The sequence below is a fragment of the Lepidochelys kempii genome, chromosome 15 (genome assembly GCF_965140285.1).
Source record: "Lepidochelys kempii isolate rLepKem1 chromosome 15, rLepKem1.hap1, whole genome shotgun sequence".
NCBI lineage: Eukaryota > Metazoa > Chordata > Testudines > Cheloniidae > Lepidochelys > Lepidochelys kempii.
Window position 1 is genome coordinate 6,352,864 of NC_136394.1, and position 21,388 is coordinate 6,374,251.

At 43.9% G+C, this 21,388-nt stretch overlaps 2 protein-coding genes across 8 annotated transcripts in view; one reads left to right on the top strand and one right to left on the bottom strand.

The window, feature by feature from the left end:
- Positions 1-225: 225 nt before the first annotated feature.
- On the bottom strand, positions 226-12,542 carry DRC10 (dynein regulatory complex subunit 10). 4 transcript variants are annotated; one of them, XM_073312403.1, is made up of 5 exons: positions 12,363-12,542; positions 10,855-11,609; positions 5,965-6,198; positions 4,414-4,485; positions 226-3,179 (listed from the first exon to the last, which is right to left on the bottom strand). In XM_073312403.1, the coding sequence occupies exons 2-5, from the start codon at positions 11,575-11,577 to the stop codon at positions 2,907-2,909; spliced, it is 1,302 nt and encodes a 433-aa protein (XP_073168504.1). In that variant the 5' UTR covers positions 11,578-11,609; positions 12,363-12,542; the 3' UTR covers positions 226-2,906. The 4 variants fall into 4 exon arrangements, with proteins under 4 accessions (XP_073168504.1, XP_073168500.1, XP_073168503.1 ...); XM_073312399.1 differs by having other exon boundaries at positions 10,855-11,728; XM_073312402.1 differs by having other exon boundaries at positions 11,729-12,542.
- A 306-nt stretch (positions 12,543-12,848) lies between these two features.
- TPCN1 (two pore segment channel 1) overlaps positions 12,849-21,388 on the top strand; it is a 69,785-nt gene continuing 61,245 nt past the window's right edge. For 2 of the 4 annotated variants that reach the window (XM_073312387.2, XM_073312389.2), the window contains exon 1: positions 13,066-14,120. In XM_073312387.2, coding sequence (XP_073168488.1) covers positions 14,021-14,120 — 100 coding nt within the window. In that variant the 5' untranslated portion in view covers positions 13,066-14,020. The other 2 variants (XM_073312388.2, XR_012155006.2) reach the window with 2 other exon arrangements.

A 21,388-nucleotide genomic window follows, 5' to 3' on the forward strand; every position in this document is an offset into this window, starting at 1 on the left:
GTAACCACAAATGCGTCCGAGCATGGTATGGAAGCAGTTTTAATGCAGAAAGGACCGAATCAAGAATTCCATCCTGCTGTGTTTCTCAGCAAAAAAAACTGTCTAAGAGGAAAAGCCACTGGTCAATCAGCAAAAAGAAATGCTACGCCATTGTGTATGTGCTAAAAAAGCTATGCCCATACGTTTGGGGGTGGCATTTCCACCTACAAACCGACCATGCTGTGCTAAAGTGGCTTCGTACCGTCAAGAACAATAACAAAAAACTTCTTTGGTGGAGTTTAGCTCTTCAAAATTTTAATTTTAAAATACAACACATTTCAGAAGCTTCTAACAAAGTGGCTTAATGCCCTCTCCCATAAAAGTTTCTCGGAATCAACTGGTTAAAATCGTCCTTAAAATGTAAAAAATATTGTTAGTTTTTATATAATCAGTAGTATATCTAAAGGTGCATGTGTTTTATTAATTCTGTTTTCTCCTAAAGCTCCAGAAAGAAATCACAGCCAGTGTGGAGCAGGCTGTCCAGCACTGTTTATGATTTGGGGGGGCGTGTCAAAAACATACAGCTAAGGGTCGCATAAAATCCCTCCTTTACCTATAAAGGGGTTAAGAAGCTTAAATAACCTGGTTGGCACCTAACCAAAAAAACCAATAAGGGGAGAAGATACTTTCCAATCTGTGGGGGAAGGTTTTTGTTTTGTGTTTCTCTGTGTTCTCTCTCAGTGAGGAACCAGGGCAGGAAAAATACATCTCCTAAAGCCATACCTAAACTAAGCATCTAAAATTACAAATTGTAAGTAATAAAAAAAAAAGTGTTAAATTATCATTTGTTTTAGCTTGTAAATTTTCCCTGTGCTAAAAGGGACATTTATCCCTGTTTTTTGTAACTTTAAAGTTTTGCCAAGAGGGAAATCCTCTGTGTTTTAAATCTAATTACCCTGTAAAGTTACCTTCCATTCTAATTTTACAAACGTGCTTTTTTACTTCTTTTTCTTTATAATAAAGTTCTGTTTTTTAAAAATCTAATTGGTTTTTAGTGTCCTAAAAACCCAAGGGTCTGGTCTGTGCTCACCTGGTTTACCTATTTGGTTGGTAAATTAGTCTCAAGTCTCCCCAGGAAAGGGGCTGAAGGGGCTTGGGGGGATATTTTAGGGAAACAAAAACTCCAAGTGGTCCTTTTCCTAAATCTTTGTCTAACTCACTTGGTGGTGGCAGCAGTACCCATCCAAAAACAAGGATGGATTTGTGCCTTGGGAAAGTTTTTAACCTAAGCTGGTCAAAATAAGCTCAGGGGGGTCTTTCATGTGGGTCCCCAGATCTGTATCCCAAAGTTCAAAGTGGAGAGGGAACCCTAACAGGAGCTGGCCTGGGCTCCACTGGCCTCTGCTCCCCCCGAAATAGAAGTCAAACTACTCCTATGCCCAAGGGTCCCCCCCTCCCCGACATAGAGCCCTGAGTCTCCCTCCTCACCTGGCTGGGCCATGGAGATTTTAACAGCATGTTGGGGGGTGCCTCAGAAAGAAAAAGGTTGACAGCCCCTGCGCTAGATAGCCTTGAGGCAAACTACAAGGGAGCGAGGGTGCACGTGGGGGCTGAACGGAGACTAAAATCTCCCAGTAGAGGTGCAGGGGTGCAGATACACCTACCCATAGGGACACTCATCTCGCAGAGCCATCATTACTGCAGAAAGTGAGTAACTTCCTCTTTTTCTTGTAACCATTCCTGACTTTTATGCCGCATTACTTGTGTTCACTTAAAATCTCTCTTTATAGTTAATAAACTTGTTTTACTGGTTTATCCTAAATCAGTGTGCTTGGAGAATTCCACCTGTGGTAACAAGATTTGTGCATACAATTTCTGTTAATAAAATGACAGACTTTATAGGAGCTTGTATTGTCCAGGCGAGGGCTGGGCAGTATAAGACGTACAGTTCTGGGCAAAGTCTGAGACTGGGAGCATGCTGGGGTCACCCTGCAGTGCAATTCTGGCTAGTGAAAGCCTGAGTGTGACTGGCAGGCTGCAATTGCACACACACATAGCTGGGAGTGACTTACATGCTAGAAGGGGTGTGTGAGCAATCCAGGAGTGCAGGCAACAATAGCAAAGCAGTGTAACACGACCCGCCGGATCGGCAGGTAGCGATTGATCCAGCGGGGATCGATTTATTGCATCTAGTCTAGACGCAATAAATCGACCCCCGACTGCTCTCCCGTCAACTCCTGTACTCCAGCGCCGCAAGAGGCAAAGGCAGAGTTGACTGGGGAGCAGCAGCAGTCGACTCACCGTAGTGAAGACATCCCGGTGAGTAGGTCTAAGTACGTCGACTTCAGCTATGTTATTCAAGTAGCTGAAGTTGCGTAACTTAGATCGATTTCCCCCCCACCCCCAGTGTAGACCAGGGCTAAAGGACACCACAAGTTAGAGGGCAGAGGTGACACAGCTACTACCTAGTCTAGATTGTACTTTGGATATGTCACATGGGACCATTGCTGGGGTCTGTACTGGGAGTGGTGCTGGGGTCAGTGAGAATTTTGCCATTAACCTCAGGAGGAACTGGAGTGGGCCCTAAGTGACTTGTACAAGGTTGCACAGTGCATGTGTGGTAGAGCTGGGGATGGAACCCAGGAGTCCCAGCTCCCAGTCCAGTGCCTTAACTACAAGATCATCCTTCTTCTCTTAAATTCAGACCAAAAGCAATTAAAATATCCCACCTGGAAGTCTAACATGTTGGCTGACATTTATTTATGACAGAATCATTTTTACATGCCAGATTTGTGTATATACAAACCATAGACATCCTGGAGAGGTTGTTTGTCTGGTTGAAGTGAAGACACCCTAGATAGCTGAGGTCCAAAGAGAAATGTCTACAATGCTGGGAAGAGAGAGCAAGGGGAAAGGATGGAACTAATTTATTTCTTGCTCTTCTTGCCTTTTCCCTTCTTCTTTCTCTTTGACTTTAACAGTGACCTGACCAAGTAGCCCTTCCAGAAGGCCTGAATGTGGATGGCAGCACGGACCATGATAGCCAGTTCCCTCTCAGCTCTTTCCTTCTTCTCTTGGGATAGCCTCCTCTCCTCCTTGATCTGGGAATACTCTTGTTCAAGCACAGCATACTTCTTCTTCAGCTCAGCAAGCTGGGCCTTCTCTTCAGTATAGACAGCATCGACTTCCTCATACTCAGTCTGGTAGGACAGCAAACACCAGACTTATAAATGACATTCATAATATCACCCTACATTTAGTATAGGTAGCATTTTTCCAGAAGGGTTCCAAAGAGCTTTACAGACCCTATACGAATAGGGATTGTTTCATCCATCATAAATGCGTGCAGGGTCACTTGCAGCCCTTATTCTTTTCATCTCTTGGGATGGAATTTTCAAAGAGGTCTAAAAGGAGGTGCCCAACTCCAGTGGGAGCTGGGTTCCCAATTCCTTTAAGCTTCTTTAAAAACTGCAGGCATGGTTCCAATTGTTACCATCCATTGCCTTGCAGGCCAGGCAACAATACTCTCAACTTATTAAGCAACTTTTTATCTATGGTATAAACACAATCATCTGGATGATGGTGGTTTATTGTCATTATAACCCATCTGTAGGGATGAAAATAAGCAGTATGGAGATAGCCTGCTTGCATGACAGGGTAAGGGGAATCAGCAACATTTGTGTGTCAGACCTGCCAACCCCAATTTATCAAATTCTGCCTCTGCTCTCATGATGATGGCTTCATGAGCAGCCAGGAACCAGCAGGGCTTGGTGCCACAAGCCATCATGTTCTGAGCTCATTTCTGCTTCCGATTACAAGGTTGACAAGGCAGGGACCTACTATTAAGGCCAATCAGCAACAATTTTCCAGGTCCCTCTCCTTAGGCCCTTGCTTTGCTGTTAACCAAGCACCCTGTCTTGATCTGGATAATGAAGCAAACATCCACTAAAATGCCAGGAACATGAGAGGAAATAGTGGATTCTGGGAGGAGTTAGGCAGTGTGGACGTGATTCTAAGACTGTTAAGCTTAATATGGAAGATAGACGATGGATTTGCTGTCACTCTCCAGACTCTGAACTACTTGACTAACAAGTTAGTAGAGATGTGGAAAGAGCACTTGGTTTGTACACTAGGTGGAGCCAGTAGGGCTGAGGAAACAAACATAACAATTCCATCCAACACACTGAGGAAACAATCATCCAGTGCTAGAACAGGATAGGATTTTGCAGCTGACATGACCCTTCTCAACAATGCCTATACAGCAGAGAGCAGCTGAACACAAAAGCAGGGCAGAAAAATGGTTACTTGCCTGATAGTAACTGTGGTTCTTCTTTGAAATGGCTTGTCTGGGTACATCACATGCACCCCTTGCATGGGATCCACATGGACAAGCCCTCTCGAAGAAGAACCAACTGTCTTGACGACTGAGAGTACCTGTTTTTCTCCCATGTCAGCATCATATTTCTGGATCCAGTTCTCGATTTCCATCTCCACTTTGTATTTCTTCTAAAATAAATGACACAGGAAAAAATGACATTTACAGGCAGCTGAATATAGAAATATAACATGCAGTATGCTGGGATGAAAGGAGCTGTTCATTTGAATCCCAGCAGCTAGTATGCTTGTGATGCCTGCTCCTTTTGGAAAGGTTCTTCAGTCCAAGATGTCTTTGACTCTGGGCCTCTAATGGAGAGCAGACATCATTCACCTATAGAATATGGGCATGCTTGGTCTACAGCAAATGGCTGGGATTCAGTTGCAGCACAGAGAGACTATACTGACTATAATGATGGGTGCGGTTAAAATACAGAAATATTTTGGACTGTTGGAAAATGAGCTAAAAATGACTTAACCTCACTGTTTGGTGGAATCCTAGAGAGTTACTGAACGGTTTCCTTCAAGCTGATGGTACCTGCACTCTGTAGAACCGCTCAGATTTTAAGGCCAGAAGATTATCTAGTCTGACCTCCTGTATATTACAGGGCAGAGAATTTCACACAGTTAAGCTTACCCAGTCACTGTTGAGAGACCCAGTTCCCTATTTGACCACCACCTCTTCTGATGGATGGGATAAGAGCCAGGTTTTTGACAGGCCCTGATGACCAGCTCCTGCCTTCATGTGAGGTGGACTGGCCTATGACTGGTCCAAGTTCTTCACACATGAATTCCTCAATCCAATTAAAACATTGGTCATAGGAGAATAGAGCACATAGGAAGGGAAAGGAGACTTCAGTGGTGAGAAAGTGTGTTCTTTGTCTTCCCCTACTCTCTCAGCATGTATAATTGATTGAGCTGAGCAGCTTTTAACAGAAAGCAGAGAAATGACCTGCAGTGAATTTGAGCTGGATGACAACGCAGGCCTAATAATGGATGGGGCTGCTTGGATTTCATACTGCTTTGTAAACTTTCATTTGACACTGCCCCTACACTATAAAACCTTATTCTACCTTGGACTGTACAGTGTTTTGAAAGACCTAGAGAAGATATATAACGTAAACATCCTTTAAGTAGATGTGTTCTGCCTGCAAATTGGTCTCTGCCCATTTGGACTGAGAACTGATTAGAAAAGAAAAGGTGACGTTTTTTAACGCTATAGATTTTTCCTGCACAATTCTGCCACTCTCCAGCAGGAACATTTTGGGACTATGAATTCTGACTGCTTCATTAACCTACTAGAGCACTATCTCACCTGTGCTATATATTGAAAGTGTTTTCAGAGGCAGGCTGGCATCCAGTATGTACATGTCTGGTGGGAGCTATAGGTGACTACGAATAAGACCCTTTGCTGGTGGGTTGCTGTGATGCTGCTTTCCAGTGAAATCAGTGGTATGTTAGATCATAGCTGATATGCTCAGCAGCACAGCAGATACATTCTGCCAGGAATGTCTGTTAGCAGTTAAGTGGTTAAGGTTAGCAGACAATATGAAGAACTCACAGCACTTTAACAGGTCTGCTTGCTTCTCTAGAACTCCCCTCCCTTGGTACCTTTCTGAGAGCCAGCTCTGAGTCTCTATTGTCTATGATGAGAACATTGAGCTGTGCTCTTAGCTGATGTATATCTTGCTGTATCTTGGCACACTTTCCCTGGGAACTTCGCAGCTCCCCTTTTTGGAGTTTCTCTGCTTCCTGCTTGGTGCGTTGGATGTGGCTTTCAGAGTACTTCTCCAGATGAAGTAAGTGGCTTTTGAGATCCTTGATTGCAGCATTCTTTTTCATAATCTAAACCCAGGAAAAAGAAGCACCATAAGGAACTGCAGGGTAGGTCAAGGGGTTTTCAGATCAAACCTACAGGAGAATTAAGGCTTAGTTACAAAGACACCAGTGTCCTAAAATAAGTAACTGCATTCCAGTGACAGCGAGCACACTGCATTTGCACAGAACTCTGAAATCATTACTGGTGCAACTCCCAATGACTTCAAAGGGAGCAGAGTTAGGCCAATACTGAGGCTCAGTCTACACTAGAGCTTACTACAGTCTAACTTACGTTGTTCAGGGGCGTGAACAATCCACAACCCTGAGCGATGTAAATTACACCATCCTAAGTGCTGGTGTGGACAAGCATAACTACCACCTCTCACAGAGGTGGATTTATTTTGCCAGTTGGAGAGTTCCCTCTGGTTGGCAATGAGTGTCTTCACCAGATGTTCTGCAGCTGCGCCGCTGTAGTGCTTCTAGTGTAGACAAGCGCTGAGTGAAATCCCCACCCTCACTGACTCTTTTGTTGGTAGTTTAGCAGACAGGCCAAGGAGTGAATGGGCAGCACTGAAGAACACTGGCTGTGCATCACAGGGAAGCTGGCACAGCTGCTATCCATGCTGGACATGATCCAAAGCCCTTTGAAGTCAGTGGAAAGACTCCTACTGAATTCAATGAGCTTGGGATCAGGCTTATTGTGCCTGTTCTGTGGCCAGACCGGGCAACTAGTCCTATTGGCTGTCTAGAACAGACGAAAATACATCACAGACAAGTGAAATGTATTTCCTTGCTAGCACTGGGCAAACTGCTAAACTGCACTTAAAAATCATGAGTGTATTGAATTACCAGCATGCCTGACCTGAGCTTGAAAATTAGAACCCATCCCCTGATGCCTCAGTTCCTCTGTAGATACCCCCCATGTGCAAAAAAAGGATGATTATCTTGCCTGACCTACTGCCTTGCTAAGTACACTTTGTCCCCAATCATTCAATTGGACTATTTCCAGTGGACCTTGTGGCTTGTGCAGAGCCCCACTGAAGTTAATGGGGCTCTAAATGCACGCAGGGTCTGCGCACGTGGATCCGATTGCAGGATTGTAGCCTTAAATTGTAAAAGAAAAATAACTAGGTGCTACTCATAATAGATCCCTATCAAATCATCACAGAAATGTACCAATTCAAGCCCAAAAGCTACTCAGCTATGCTTCCCTGCAATGATGATAATGAAAAATCTGACCTATCACTTACCCCACAAATATATTTCTCACTCCAGATGAGTGGTTGGATATACTTTTGCAAGGCTCTATTAACAGATTACACTGGATGTCAGATCATTATGCTGGATTAATAGATTACGCTGGATCTTAACTGGTTTTGGTCTAATTAAAGACTACAAGAGTATTGCTATTTTTATTGTACTCTTAATTAATTTTAAGAGAAAGAGATTAAAATTACTTTTTAATTAATCCCTTCTCTGAGCAATGAGAATCATGAGTGCTGCATAATGAACATCCTCATGTCAAACAGCCTGGCTAGAATAGCTGCTCAATGTTCTTCCTCAGAGCTTGTGTATTTACCTTATATTTGGAAAGTCAAGCAGAAAGAGAAGTGATTTTGGTTGGCATGCACGTGTGTGTGTGTGTGTGTGTTGTCACCCACTGATTGGAATGCAGTAATGGACATTTAGATTGTGGTTTTAAATAGTCACTGTGGAAGTCTTTTGGACAGAAAGGAGTAATTTGGAAACTGCTCCCAGCATTAAAACAAACTAATATACATATATGTTCCAGAAGTTTAGTAGAAATGTTGGGATTTTTCTCCAAGGCCCTTTCCACTTGGTTCCCAAGAAATTAACTCAAATATGGACTCATCACTGAGGGTTTTTTTTAACTGACACACAGCAACACTACGCTGAAGTGATCAAGCTCAAATGCAGTGGGGTAGGTATGGAGGTTTACCACAGCTTCAAAGCACATAATAATAAATCACATTATACACATATTTGAAAACAAACTAACGAATGTGCATTACATTTGACATTGCATCATGATTTATAATTGGCTTACTAATTTTTGTAACCAGCCCCTGTACAGATCCAGAACTGCTAGTAAGCAAAGCTGCAGCTGTAACATAATGACAGGTTTCAGAGTAACAGCCGTGTTAGTCTGTATTCGCAAAAAGAAAAGGAGGACTTGTGGCACCTTAGAGACTAACCAATTTATTTGAGCATAAGCTTTCGTGAGCTACAGCTCACTTCATCGAAAGCTTATGCTCAAATAAATTGGTTAGTCTCTAAGGTGCCACAAGTCCTCCTTTTCTTTTAGCTGTAAACTTATCACACATCACTCTTCTTACTATGTCTTTATCTACTAACTACATGTTGTTTACAAAAAGAAAAGGAGGACTAGTAGCACCTTAGAGACTAACCAATTTATCTGAGCATAAGCTGTAGCTCACGAAAGCTCATGCTCAAATAAATTGGTTAGTCTCTAAGGTGCCACAAGTCCTCCTTTTCTTTTTGCGAATACAGACTAACACGGCTGCTACTCTGAAACATGTTGTTTACAAGCCCACTTGTGAACTTATGCTTTGTCCATTGCTAATCTGTTTCCTTACTTCAGTTTTCTTTCATTGTTTATGCAAGGCCTACAAGATAGACTGGTACTTAGGGTTGCCAGGCATCCGTTTTTGACCGGAATGCCCGGTCAAAACGGGACTCTGGCGACTCCGGTCAGCACCGCTGACCAGGCTGTTAAAAGTGGTTGGTGGTGCAGAGGGGCTAAGACAGGCTCCCTCTGTCTCCCAGAAGAAGCTGGCATGTCCCTATGGCCCCTAGGTGCAGGGCTGATCAGGGAAGCTCCGTGCACTGCCCCCACCCCAAGCACTGGGTCTGCAGCATCAATTGGCTGGGAACCTGAGCCCGCTCCTGCACTCCGAACCTCTCGGCTCCAAGTCTGGAGCCCCCTCCTGCATCCCAAATCCCTCATCCCCGGCCCCACCCCACAGCCTGCACCCCCAGCCGGAGCCCTCACCCCCTCCCATACTCCAACCCCCTGCCCCAACCCGGAGCCCCCTCCTGGACCCTGAACCCCACATTTCTGGCCCTACCCTGGAGCCTGCACCCCCAGCTGGAGACCTCACCCCCTCCTGCACCCCAACTCCCTGCCCCAGTCCAGTGAAAGTGAGTGAGGGTGGAGGAGAGCGAGCGACGGAGGGAGGGGGGATGGAGTGAGTGGGGGTGGGGCCTCGGAGAAGGGGTGGGGTGGGGGCAGGGCCTCTGGGGAGGGGTGGGCAGGGCAGGGCTGGGGCAGGGACTTTTGGTTTTGTGCGATTAGAAAGTTGGCAACCCTACCAATATCCCATATGAAAATGGAAATGACTAGTTAAATAATTAGGGAGGAAGGAATAGTTTGTGTATACGGTAACGATGGACTGGAAGTCAGGAGATCGGGGTTCTTGTCTTGGCTCTGCCCACCAACCTGTAGTGTAATCTGAGCCTCATTTTCCACAGCTGTAAAATGAAGAAACAATACTGCCTCAGAAGAAGATTGTGAGCCTTAGGGCCAGATTCTTGTAGGTATTTTGGGGAATACCCAGGGGTCAAAGTAACTTAAGGGACTTACCGGTACGCAGGACTGGGGTCCTGAGCAAGATTGGCGGGGGGAGCTCAACCAGAATGGGCAGCGGATTGGGCAGAAGGGGCGAGGCCTTTAAATCCCTGGGCCCTTTAAATCACCGCCAGAGCCCTGGGTCTCCTGGCTGCTGCCGCTACCCTGGGGCTCTGGCGGTGATTTAAAGGGCCCCAGGCTCTGCCTGCGTTAGCAACAGCCGGGAGACCCGGGCCCTTTAAATCACCGCCGGAACCCCATGGTAGTGGTAGTGGTGGCTGGGAGCCCCGGGGCTCTGGCGGCGATTTAAAGGGCCCGGGGCTCCGGCCGCTGCCAGGAGCCCAGGGCCTTTTTAAATTGCCAGTTGGGGAAGCTGCCTCCTGCCGGTAGAGTTTACTTTCACCTGAATACCTTTGGGGATGTGGGCCTTAGTTCATTAATGTTCATGAGGTAGAGAGATACTATGATGAAGGCCATAGAAAATGCCTGTAATGAATATGTTAAATAGTGAATGTGGAGTCAGTATTAAAAATGGATTTTTTAAAACAGTTTTTTAGAACTGCCTGTCACTGTTTCACTATCCAGTTACAGGGAATGGTGCTAGTGCTTCTCAGTGAGAGCTGACATTATGGCCGTGACTACGAGGGGCCTTTGTGACTCCTTCTTTGCCACGGTGGCCAATTAGAAGATATAGACCACATATCAGCAGGCCACACGCTGGTTCCCTTATGGATTTGCACAATGCCCTTCCTTTAGCTATGGAATGGTTCAGACACATTGACTAACATGCTTGACTTCACTGTCACTTTAACTTCAATCGCAATTGAGCTGGCCAATGAAGATGGCATCAAAACATGCTAGAACCATGTTTGAAAGCCTCTATCTAAATAGGCAGTGATTCATTTTAATTATATTTAGAATGTAACATCTATTTCTAATTCAGAAAATGTTTTAAGAAATATTTCAGCGACTTCCACTTTATGAGAGGCAACAGATTATATTTTAGTTTACTTGCCTTTCCTTCAATGATCTTCCCCTCTAGCCTGAAATGTTTAGTCTTACTACCACTGTACCTCATCGTCTCGACTCTGGATTGCCGCTGCAAGTTCTGTCTCTAAAGCTGCGATGGTTTCAGTGTTTTTCTTATCCCGGAGGGAGATTTCTTCCATGAATTGAATCTTTTCTTGTTCTTCTAAGGGACTAGTCAGGAGTTTCTCAAACAAGAATCCCCGGAACGCTGAAAGGTTTTTAATAAACATTTCAGCTGATAAATCCCTAGCATAGGCCTCATCTCTCACGGCTTGAGAAGCTAGCGGGTCAGCCTGAAAGAGTCTCAGAATATTTCTGATAGAGCTTTTTACAGCTTGCTGATGCAATTGAAGACGGTGGATTTGTTCCTCAGTTCCTACAAGGTCCCCTCTTCCATCTTCCTGCTTCAGGAGACCTTTGCTTTGAAGCTGGGTAAGTAGCGCTTCCATGTTGTTTGAAAGTTGCTCATGCTCCTTAAAGGTATCCATGAGCTCAGATCCCAGTATAGTGCTTAAGCCATCCAGAAATTCAGTAATGTGAGTGATCAGACTGATCAGTTCTATCTTAAAGATGGTCTCATCCAAAACAGATATGATCCTCTTCGTCTCAACAGTGGTAAGTTTTGAACGACCTGGATCCAAGAGCTTTAGGGGGCTTGTTTTGATCGCTGACTTTTTTGGAGTCTGACTGTTTCCCACGGAGGACTTGCTGCTTGAATCAGTAGACTCATACGGCAACTGAAGCATGGTAGCTACCTCTGTTGCCATGTTCTCAGCCAAATACTTACAAGTTGAGGGTTCTAAAGTGAAAGGGAGCAAAAATCTTCTATATGGGTAGAGTCACAGAGGACATCTCAATCAAACAACATCTAGATCCCCCCAGTGCTTCAACTGCATGCTCTTCTTTTGCAAAACTTACCTTAAAAAAAGTTTGATTTCAGCATTAGCAACACAATATAATTTGGTAAAAATTGAGAATGTTACATTATAGTGGAGCTGTCTCTAGGTTTAAAAGCACATTCAGGATATTGGGTCCTTACACCTAAGACAGCCTGTCTCTGTGTTGGAGGTGAAGCTGTATGTTAAGCCTCGGTGGCACTGAGACAGAGTGATGAGCTATTTGTTCCCCGTGCTGAAAGGTGGAGGGAAAGCTCCTGAGAAGAGACTGGGATGGTGGTGGGGATCCCTGGTTTCTAGGAGATGGGGGGAAGCTCTTCAGTCTCTCGGAGTCTGGATAAAGAGGCTCCCCTGGTCTCTCTGAAGGTGGGTTGAACAGGGGCTTGACTTTCTGAGCACATGGCCAAGTTGGGCTGTGTGTGGGTCTCTCTTGGGGGGGCGCTGGCCTCTCTGGGGGTGGGATCAGACTGTGGCGAGGGGCTCCCCAGTCTCTTTGGAGAGGGAAGCGGGAGAAGGGTGAAAGGGCTTCCCTGTCCTCCTGGGGGTCCCTCAAGGAGCGGGGGGGAGGCTCCCCGGTCTCTGGGGGGGTCGGGCTGGGGATAAGAGGCTTCGGTTGGGGGCCGGGCTCCCCATCTCCCGGGGGAGGTTCTGCTCACATCAAAGCTGCCGCCGCCGCCTCCCTTCCCATCTGTTTTCAGCGTGTCTCTGTTGCTATGTTACCCATTCCCTAACCTTTAACCCCGAACACAGAAGGTGGGGACAGATCCTTACGGATTCTCTCCCCCCTCCGTAACCAATCGCCGCCCTTGCTAGGCACGCTTAGTCCCGCCCCTTCCTTCTCCAGAGAAAGGCGGGGTCTCCAGTATGTGCCTAGCCTTCTGACCAATCAAAAACATCACCGCTCACCTCTACTTTGATGGGCGAGACCTCCGTCCAATGGGAGGACAAAAAGGGAGAAACCCGGATCCCCTTCCATGCACCGCGATAGTTGAAGGGCGGGGCAGAGAGGGTGCCAAGGGGCGATTGGCGGCTCTCTGGGATGGGGGAGCTATCAGAAGGCAGCCTGACGGGTGGTGGCCAATGGGCGGTGCCGGTGGGCGGGGCTTGGCTCGGCTCTCAGTCAGCGGCTGAGTGAGGCGAGTTGTCGCAGCGGCTGGGGGTAGTTTGGCGGGTTCGGTTCTGTCGCTGGACTCGCCGGCTGACGCTCGGGGCTCCCCGGGCGGCGGGGGCGTGAACCTTGGCTCCCACGCGCGGGGCTCGCTTGGGCTGGGCGCGGCGTGAAAAGTGCACAAGGGTCGCCGGGGACGCGCGGGGAGGGCGTCGCTGAGGAGGGGCTCCCGCCAGGTGTGTGTGTGTGTGTGTGTGTGTGTGACGGGGGGGGGGGCCCTGTAGGGCGCGTGCAGGGCGCGTGCAGGGCGCGAGGGAGTTGCTGGGGCTGGTGCGGAGTCAGCTCGGTGGAGGTGATCCCTGTGACTCTCCTCGGCAAGGTGCAAAGTAGCACACCCCACCCCCCGTACCGTGCTGCTGTCTTGCTGGTGCACAGCTACCCGGAAATGCACATTTGCACTTTTTGTCCTGGGAACATGTTACTGTTTGTGTGAGCTGACCCGGCCTTTCCTCTCCCGCAGCCCCAGCCGTCACTGACTTACCCGCAGCCTCAAAAAAAGAAACAAACCGTAACAACGTTGAGGGGCGGCATCATTAGTAAGGCACTTTTAGGGTAACTTCTGGATTCTTCTTAGGAATTCACAAGTGTTGTAGTAGAGGAAAAGTGTGCGTGCACACTCATCGGACTCCAGTTTTCCCATTCCCCCCTTGGAGTTCAGAGCTTTGAGATGGAAGAACAGAATAGTTTTGGATTTGAAGCCATGTGTGAGAGTGTTATATTAACTATATATATGTAGCTCCTGCCTATTCTTTATTATTAATAAACATTGTGGGATTCACCTAGAATTATTTTCCTTCTGTTCTAAATTAAATCATGAGTATTGCAGCTAAGATCATGAGTATTGTGGTTACGGATAAGTAGCTCAAGTTAGATAAAGTTTTTTTGTTTTAATAGCCAGTGGCTGGATATAAGCTTATGTTGTTAGTGCATTTACTGTTCTGCACCACTCTTTGGAAACAGCTTGATAGATTCTTTTTGGCCTGAGATCCCCTGGAAATGGGTGTATCTTTCTACATATTTTTAAGTCTAGAAGATGCACCTGATGGAGGACTTTCTGAGGAATATTTTTGACAAAGTGTTTTTGAAAGGTGAACTACAAAAGACATTATTTAAAGTTCTTGGAAGAGGAGCCTGAAAGGAAATAGAATGGATGATGACGTTCCCCTCATTCTCACTTTGGATGAGAGTGGAAGCAACACTTCAACACCCAACGAGCAGCTGGATCGGGAGGACCTGCCTAATGAAAGTAAGACCACTTTATGTTTCTTTGGAGCACACAGTTTATTTTCAGTTAGCTGCTGTAATTGTGGTTTGAGGGGTAGGTCTCCCACCCCCCTCTCCCCCATCCATAGCGGTTGCTCTGTATTCTTCCTTCTGGAACCTGAAATCTTACCAAAAAAATTAATCACTCGCAGTATTAGGAGTAGCCTCAAAGAAACCTATTAGGAAATTTTTTATTGTTTACTCAAAACTCTCAGAACTTTAGTGAATGTCTTGGGTGATCAAGGAGTAGATTTGGCTTTATATGAGTCTGTGTGTCATGCAGCCTTTGATACTTTCAGGTAATAAATTGGGACTTTCTTGCCCATAAAATGAAGTTTCCATTTCCATATCTCTGCTCCAGAGTCATGCCTTTTCTTGGCACTCACACGATGTGCCATGCCATTGGACCAGGCTGACACAAAGCAGTTACAATCATGTCATTTGACGTTTGCCCAGGAACATAAGGTCCTCATCTGTAGCTGCTGTCTTTATTTTTCACTCTTTTGGTTCCAGTCAGGAAATGGATACCTCTTGATGCACTAAGGAACCTAAATAAAGGATTTAGGAAGCATCTTATCTTAACCATCTAATACACTTTTGAATAAAAATCAGCTCTCTCCCAATTAGCCACAGTTATTTGGTAGCTTAATTGGTTTATGACAGGAAGAAAGAAAAACAACTCACAAAGTCATCACTGTGTATTTAATTTCCTGCTATCTTTAAGCTCTCTTTCATTGTGAGGTGACATCTCCTGTTCCTACATACTTAATCACGACTAACTTTTTTCTCAAATTTCCTATCACCAAATTTATTTCAACAATCACTCCCATTAAATAAAGAAATGTCTTTTGACTTCCACATGAATCCAGGAGGCTGAACAAGTTTTGAGATGCCTCTTCTACTTCTTCTTGCAGTTCAAATAAAGAAATTAATCAGACCAAATAATTGTACTCATAGCTGGGGACCCAGTATTCTAAGCTGTAACAATTTTTTAGTCCCTGGCTTGCAGTCACATCTGTTCCCTTAATTTCCTCTTCCTTTACTCTCCTGAACTCTAACCCTCTGTTCCTGAGTGCATTTTGAGATTTCTCCTTTGGCTAGGCTGCTTGAGTTTTCTTTCTGTAAATCTTGCTTCATTCCTGCTCTGCACAGGTCTGTTGTCGCCACTTAAATTTACTTCCCTGGTTGTTTTTGTTTTGTTTTTTTTTTGCGGGGGAGAGGGGTTGAGTTTTTTTTTTTTTTTTTTTAAAATAGAGGAGATAATGCTGCTTCTGCCTTTTGGCTTGTTTGTATCCCTTCCTGTGACTGACTCCTTTTTTTTGTTTGTTTTTTGTTTTCTCTGGCAGAAGAAAGTATGTATCTGTGGGTCTTAGTGTTAGTTTAAAACCAATAATACTGGAACAAAGCAAAAAATTGAGAATAAGCATTTTATATTAAATAAAAAAATGAAGATACCCCATATTTAATTTTTAAGTGTATAAAACTTTAGGGATGAGTTCTGTGGAACCTACAGGTCCCCCACTCTTCCTGAGAGCTCATACTGTTGTGCTTTAGATGAGACCAATTTTTTTATATTAAAGAAAAACTATTTTAAATTGATTAAAAATAGATAAAATTGATCCATAATTTGCTTTAAAAGCAAACATTAATGCTCCATTCTTGCTATCTGTAGTATGTGCATGGGCTTCTGTACCCATGCAGAATCCCATGAAGTCAGTTGGACTCTGCACATCCTGATTGCAGAGTCTGCGCACTATCGCTTATAGGATCAAGACCTAAGGCATAAAGTCCATGAAGGGCTTGAAAAGTCTGTTTAACCCTGGCAAGTGGGAAGCTTAACCTGATGAGGGAAGGGACTTACATCATCATTTACTGCAGAAAATTTGGTTTTCATTAAAAAAAATATTCTAGCCCCTATGACTGCAAAGAGAATTGTGAAATATGATATAGTCTGGTTTCTCTGAGTCTACAGACCACTCTAGTACCTGCCTTTGCTGCTGCTCAGCTTTTTCCAGTGAGTAGGCCAGTGAAATCAATAACACTAGTTAGTTTCACAGCTGTTCTTCAGAACCCTGTTGATAACTCTAAAGTTGACTAGAGATGTCTGTTTCACTTTATGGATGCTTGGGGAAAGCTGTGAGTAGAAGCAATCACTATTCACAGGGAAAGAGGACCAAAAAAAGGAAAGAGGTCTTTTGTTTCCCTCCTTGTTTTCTGCTCCCTGCTTTCTTTTCAGTCTCTGTCCACCTCCATGAGTGAATTTAGTTCTAGCAACTTTAGCAAAACTAATAGAATTCTGAGGAATTGCATGACAAGGCCTACTTGTCATTGATTCTGATCTCAGATTTCTAAGGGCCTGTCTGTAGTGTAAATACAACCATGTTGGGGGGCTCAATTACTTTATAGTTTGTCTTTCAAAACAGTGGTTCTCAGCCTCTTCTAAATTGGGACTGTCCCATACAATGTAGACAGTAGTCCTGGACGTTCCCACTAACTCAGTGGTTCTCAAATTTTTGTACTGATGACCCCTTTCACATAGCAAGCCTCTTAGTGTGACCCCCCCCCTGTCAAGGTTCCTTCCCCACTCTGAACTCTAGGGTACAGATGTGGGGACCTGCATGAAAAACCCCCTAAGCTTATTTTTACCAGCTTAGGTTAAAACTTTCCCAAGGTACAAACTATTTTACCTTTTGCCCTTGGACTTCATTGCTGCCACCACCAAGCGTCTAACAAATATATAACAGGGAAAGAGCCCGTTTGGAAACGTCTTTCCCCCCAGAATCCTCCCAAACCCTACACCCCCTTTCCTGTGGAAGGTTTGATAAAAATCCTCACCAGTTTGCATCAGTGAACACACACCCAAACCCTTGGATCTTAAGAACAATGAAAAAGCAATCAGGTTCTTAAAAGAAGAGTTTTAATTGAATAAAAAGTAAAAGAATCACCTCCTGTAAAATCAGGATGGTAAATACCTTACTGGGTAATCAGATCCAAAACATAGAGAATCCCTCTAGGCAAAACCTTAAGTTACCAAAAAAAAAATACAAACAGGAATATACATTCCATTCAGCACAGCTTATTTTATCAGCCATTTAAACAAAACAGAATCTAACGCATATCTAGCTAGATTACTTACTAAGTTCTAAGACTCCATTCCTTTTCTGTTCCTGGCAAAAACAACACACAGAGTGAACCTTTGTTTTTCCCCCCAGGCTTTGAAAGTATCTTCTCTCCTCATTGGTCATTTTGGTCATGTGCCAGCGAGGTTATCCTAGCTTCTTAACACTTTACAGGTGAAAGGGTTTTTCCTCTAGCCAGGAGGGATTTTAAAGGTGTTTACCCTTCCCTTTATATTTATGACACCACCCCCAATAAATTAAAAATACTTTTTTATATATTTAACACCATTATAAATGCTGGAGGCAAAGCAGGGTTTGGGGTGGAGGCTTACAGCTCATGACCCCCTGCATGTAATAACCTTGTGACCCCCTGAGGGGTCCTGACCCCCAGTTTGAGAACCCCTGCTCTAACTGTATGGATAGAGCAGGGTGGTTGCAACCTTCTGGCACCTAGCCACAACCTGTAGGTTGAGAACCCTTGTTACAACACTTCAGTTTTACTGTGTAGATGGGATATCTCCATGGTTTGGGAGTATGGGTTAAACCTTGTTATAGTTCTGATCTGTCCCAATGTTGTAGCATAATTCAAGTATGTAGGTGCAACACAGGTGCCATCTACTTTACAACACAGAACCATGGTTTATCTGTTTTAGGCCCTTGTTTAACTCCGTTGTACCTGGGCCTTCAGACGTGGGGGATTTTTTGGTAGTGTTGATAGTCCATAAAAAGTAGACTGCAATATTTTGTAAGTAGCTACATGCCAGTTTTCTCAAAACCATGGTACAAAGCAAAAATCGTAACTTAAATACAGGGGTGTATTTCTTAAAATTGTTGCAGGAGGGGTGGGCAGGAGGGACCCTTTCTTAATTATTAAGAAAATTAAATGAGGAGACAGAAGCTAGATTTCCTTTTTCAAATAAGAATTTAAAGACAAATTATCTCCTGGTCTATTTAATTCTTTAAACACTGAATACAGGAAAACCCTTCTGTGAGGAGTACATAAAAGGTTTATAATGACTGCGATTAAGGAAGGCAGGGTTTTATATTGTACTGAAGTATCATGTCTTCCAGGATGCTATCACTTTTCTGCCTCACCAGATTGTCAGAAGTTTGCAAAGCTGACTAGAATTTTGATCCTAATGGATACAGTAGTGAGGTTTTCCCACAATGCAGACAGCAGTCTGAACAAAAAGAATTGCGAGGCTTGATAGTAAGTTCTTCAAAACTCCAGCAGTCAAAGGAGACTGAGAGGGAGAAAAGTGCTGTCATCACTTGAGTCTGTTGCTTAAAGAAATTATGTTGCCCTTTCCTAGCGCATCTTATTTGAGGAACTCAAAGCGCTGAATAAATGCTAATTAAGCTTCACAACCCCTTTGTGAGTTAAATGAGTGTTGTTACCCTCATTTTACTGTGGGGAAAACTAAGACACGGGAATTAAGTGACCTTATTCAAAGTTACACAGTCAGTCACTAACAGTGGTGGGGAAAAAATAGCCCAGGACCTCCTGACTTTTAGTTCCCTGTTTTAAACACTTTGCTGGCCTAGTGGAAAGAACAGTGGACTGGGGCTCAGAAGATATAGGTTTTATTCTTGCTTCTGCCACTGTCCTAGTGGGTGAAATCGGGCAAGTAACTTCACTACTCTGTGCCTCAGTTTCTCCATTTGTTAAATGGGGATAATGATACTGCTCTCCTTTGTAAAGCATTTTGAGATCTACTGATGAAAAGTGCTATATAAGAGCTCAATATTATCTTAATTTTAAAAATATTCTTCCATCATATCTCAAAATCTGAGAGAGCTTTTTTTATATAAAAGCCACATGTAAAGCCTTGCAAGTATTAAACAGCATCTCTCTTGAGCAGCTTGGAATTATAGGCAATAAATGGTGCATACATATGATTTACCCCCATTTTAGTTCAGGTTCAAGATATACTCTTCTGTGTGGAAATTCCTGTTGCATCAACTAGGAATGCAGGTCCAGTGCATTCAGAGCAGGACATACAGTACCTATGTTATATAGGCAACCATGTTGTACTATGTTACCACAGTACTTCCACACTGGTCTATTTATAGCAAATAGGAAAAGTCATTTTTATACTCTGGTTTGAACAAGAAAAACACTGATTGCTACTGAGGCAAAAATAAATTCTAGTAGACATGTCAGCTGCCACTCTAGGTTTTGAATGAAGCTTCCTGTCTTCAGACAAATGTAATTTTGCAAAAACACTCACACCTTTGCTGAGCCTTTCTAAACTTGGGCTCTACTTAAAGGTGAATCAAAGGAAACTTTAGAAAGCCTGAGCCATTCTGTTCATTTGTAATGGGTGGAAAATAGAGAATTATTACCCAAGCTCACTTCTAAATATGTTCTGGGCCACCCTGAAATTTATGGCATAAGACCTGCCAAGGAGGAAGCTACAGATACTTCACTGTGGTGCACAACCCTCCTGCATGAAGATTATAACCGAGGAACTTTGGATTCATAAGAAGCTGTGCTGCAGTACGCACTTCATGAGTGTTCATCGCAGGCCTCAAAGTATTGGAGAAGGTGCTACCCTTCCATAAGAATATGGAAATAAAGGAGTTCTTTTTATCAAGTACTGTCTGGTCTTAATATTAGAAAAATCCCATCAAGGAATTAGGAGAATGTAATGAGGCTTTCAGCAAAGTTGTCAGACGTGCCGTTCGCTGATGCGCTGTTCAAATAATTCAGAACGTTTTTAGCGTATAATTATGGAAGGGCACATCATGTACAATAAACCAGTTCATTTTGAATAGTCTAACTACGTTGCCACTTGTAGGCACGTGTCCAAAACACTGGGCTAGAATCTAGCCGAGGAATGATTGACATAGTTCTGCTGAAATACACAAGCATTCAGGGATGTGAATATCCACTTGCTGACTCCTATAATCAGCATAAAGCTTGAAGGAACACAAATTTCCTTGTATAAATTCTGGTTCAAGAACATATTTGTGTCATCAGTGAAAGAAAAAGGATTTCCCCCTCATACTTAGCAGGGATACCATATCTGGACAGCTAGTGTCTCTTTCGAAAATATCCTTATTTAATAATGTAACTTGTAGTTCAGCCAATGGATAAGAGTTCCCCAGGTGTGAAATTGCACCACATCCTCTGATGTTCCTAGTGGGAACGAGTAGGCAACAGCTTCTTGGCTCTTTTGGAAATACTATAATCTCCAGCAAACTATCTGTGCTTGTGTTAATACTCTGTTCATTGAGGAAACAGATTCCCTGTCAAGGAGGTCTTTGACTTTGCTGGCTTTGAAAGTAAATGGATACTAAACGTTAGTTTTGTGGAAGACTTAGAAACCTTACCAGGAAACGAAGGTATTGATCCTCCAAATGGCAGTGAGAGATTTAGAAGATGACATTGCAGACTCAGCACACAGATTATGTGGAAATTGATGACTGTGACTAAAGTAATGGGGAAGAAGTGAGGGCAGACAAGGTGGTTGCGTTTGACCTGGTAATTTAAGGGATCTCTGACAGCAGAACCTTAAACTTCCTACATACCATGCAGTATATTCTCCTACAACATGCCTTCTTGTGCCACTGATCTCCTCTTAAATAGCTCCAGTAGTGGTGCTTCAGCTGCTTCATTTGGAGATAAATCATGGCTTGAGCAAAGGACCGGGAACCAGAATTTAGGAGTGCCAACCTCAGTTCTGCCACAGATTCCTTCTTTGACCTAGGATAAGTCACTTTAACCTCTCTGTGCTTCAGTTTTCTCATCAGTAAAATCTGTATTATACCTACCTCACAGTGGGCCTGGGAAGAGTCATTAGTGTTTTATGAAGGACTTATTTTTTTGTAGTGCTGAAGTATTTTTATTTTTCTATTTATTTAAGGGTGAGATTTTTTTTTTTTTTCAAAAGTGCATAGGGCAGTTTGGTGACTAATTCCCATTGACTTTCAATGACCGGTATCAAACTGATAAAAATCTCTTCCCAAACTCACAACTGTACAGTCTGAATGTCTGCTGGGGTTTTTATAATATGCGTCTAGCCCAGATAACTTATAATGGAACTCTTTTTTTTAGAAGAGCAAATTGCTCCTGAAGGAAAGCTGTCTCCAGTATGGCTTCCTAAGACAGTGTCTCAACCTGGGGTTC

Excerpts from the sequence above, each read along its gene's own strand:
- DRC10 (XM_073312403.1), bottom strand. The coding sequence starts at position 11,577 with ATGGCAACAGAGGTAGCTACCATGCTTCAGTTGCCGTATGAGTCTACT. Across the intron at positions 6,199-10,854 it reads TCCAGAGTCGAGACGATGAG|ATTATGAAAAAGAATGCTGC; the intron begins GTACAGTGGTAG and ends TCCTGGGTTTAG. Across the intron at positions 3,180-4,413 it reads CTGACATGGGAGAAAAACAG|ACTGAGTATGAGGAAGTCGA; the intron begins GTACTCTCAGTC and ends CTGTCCTACCAG.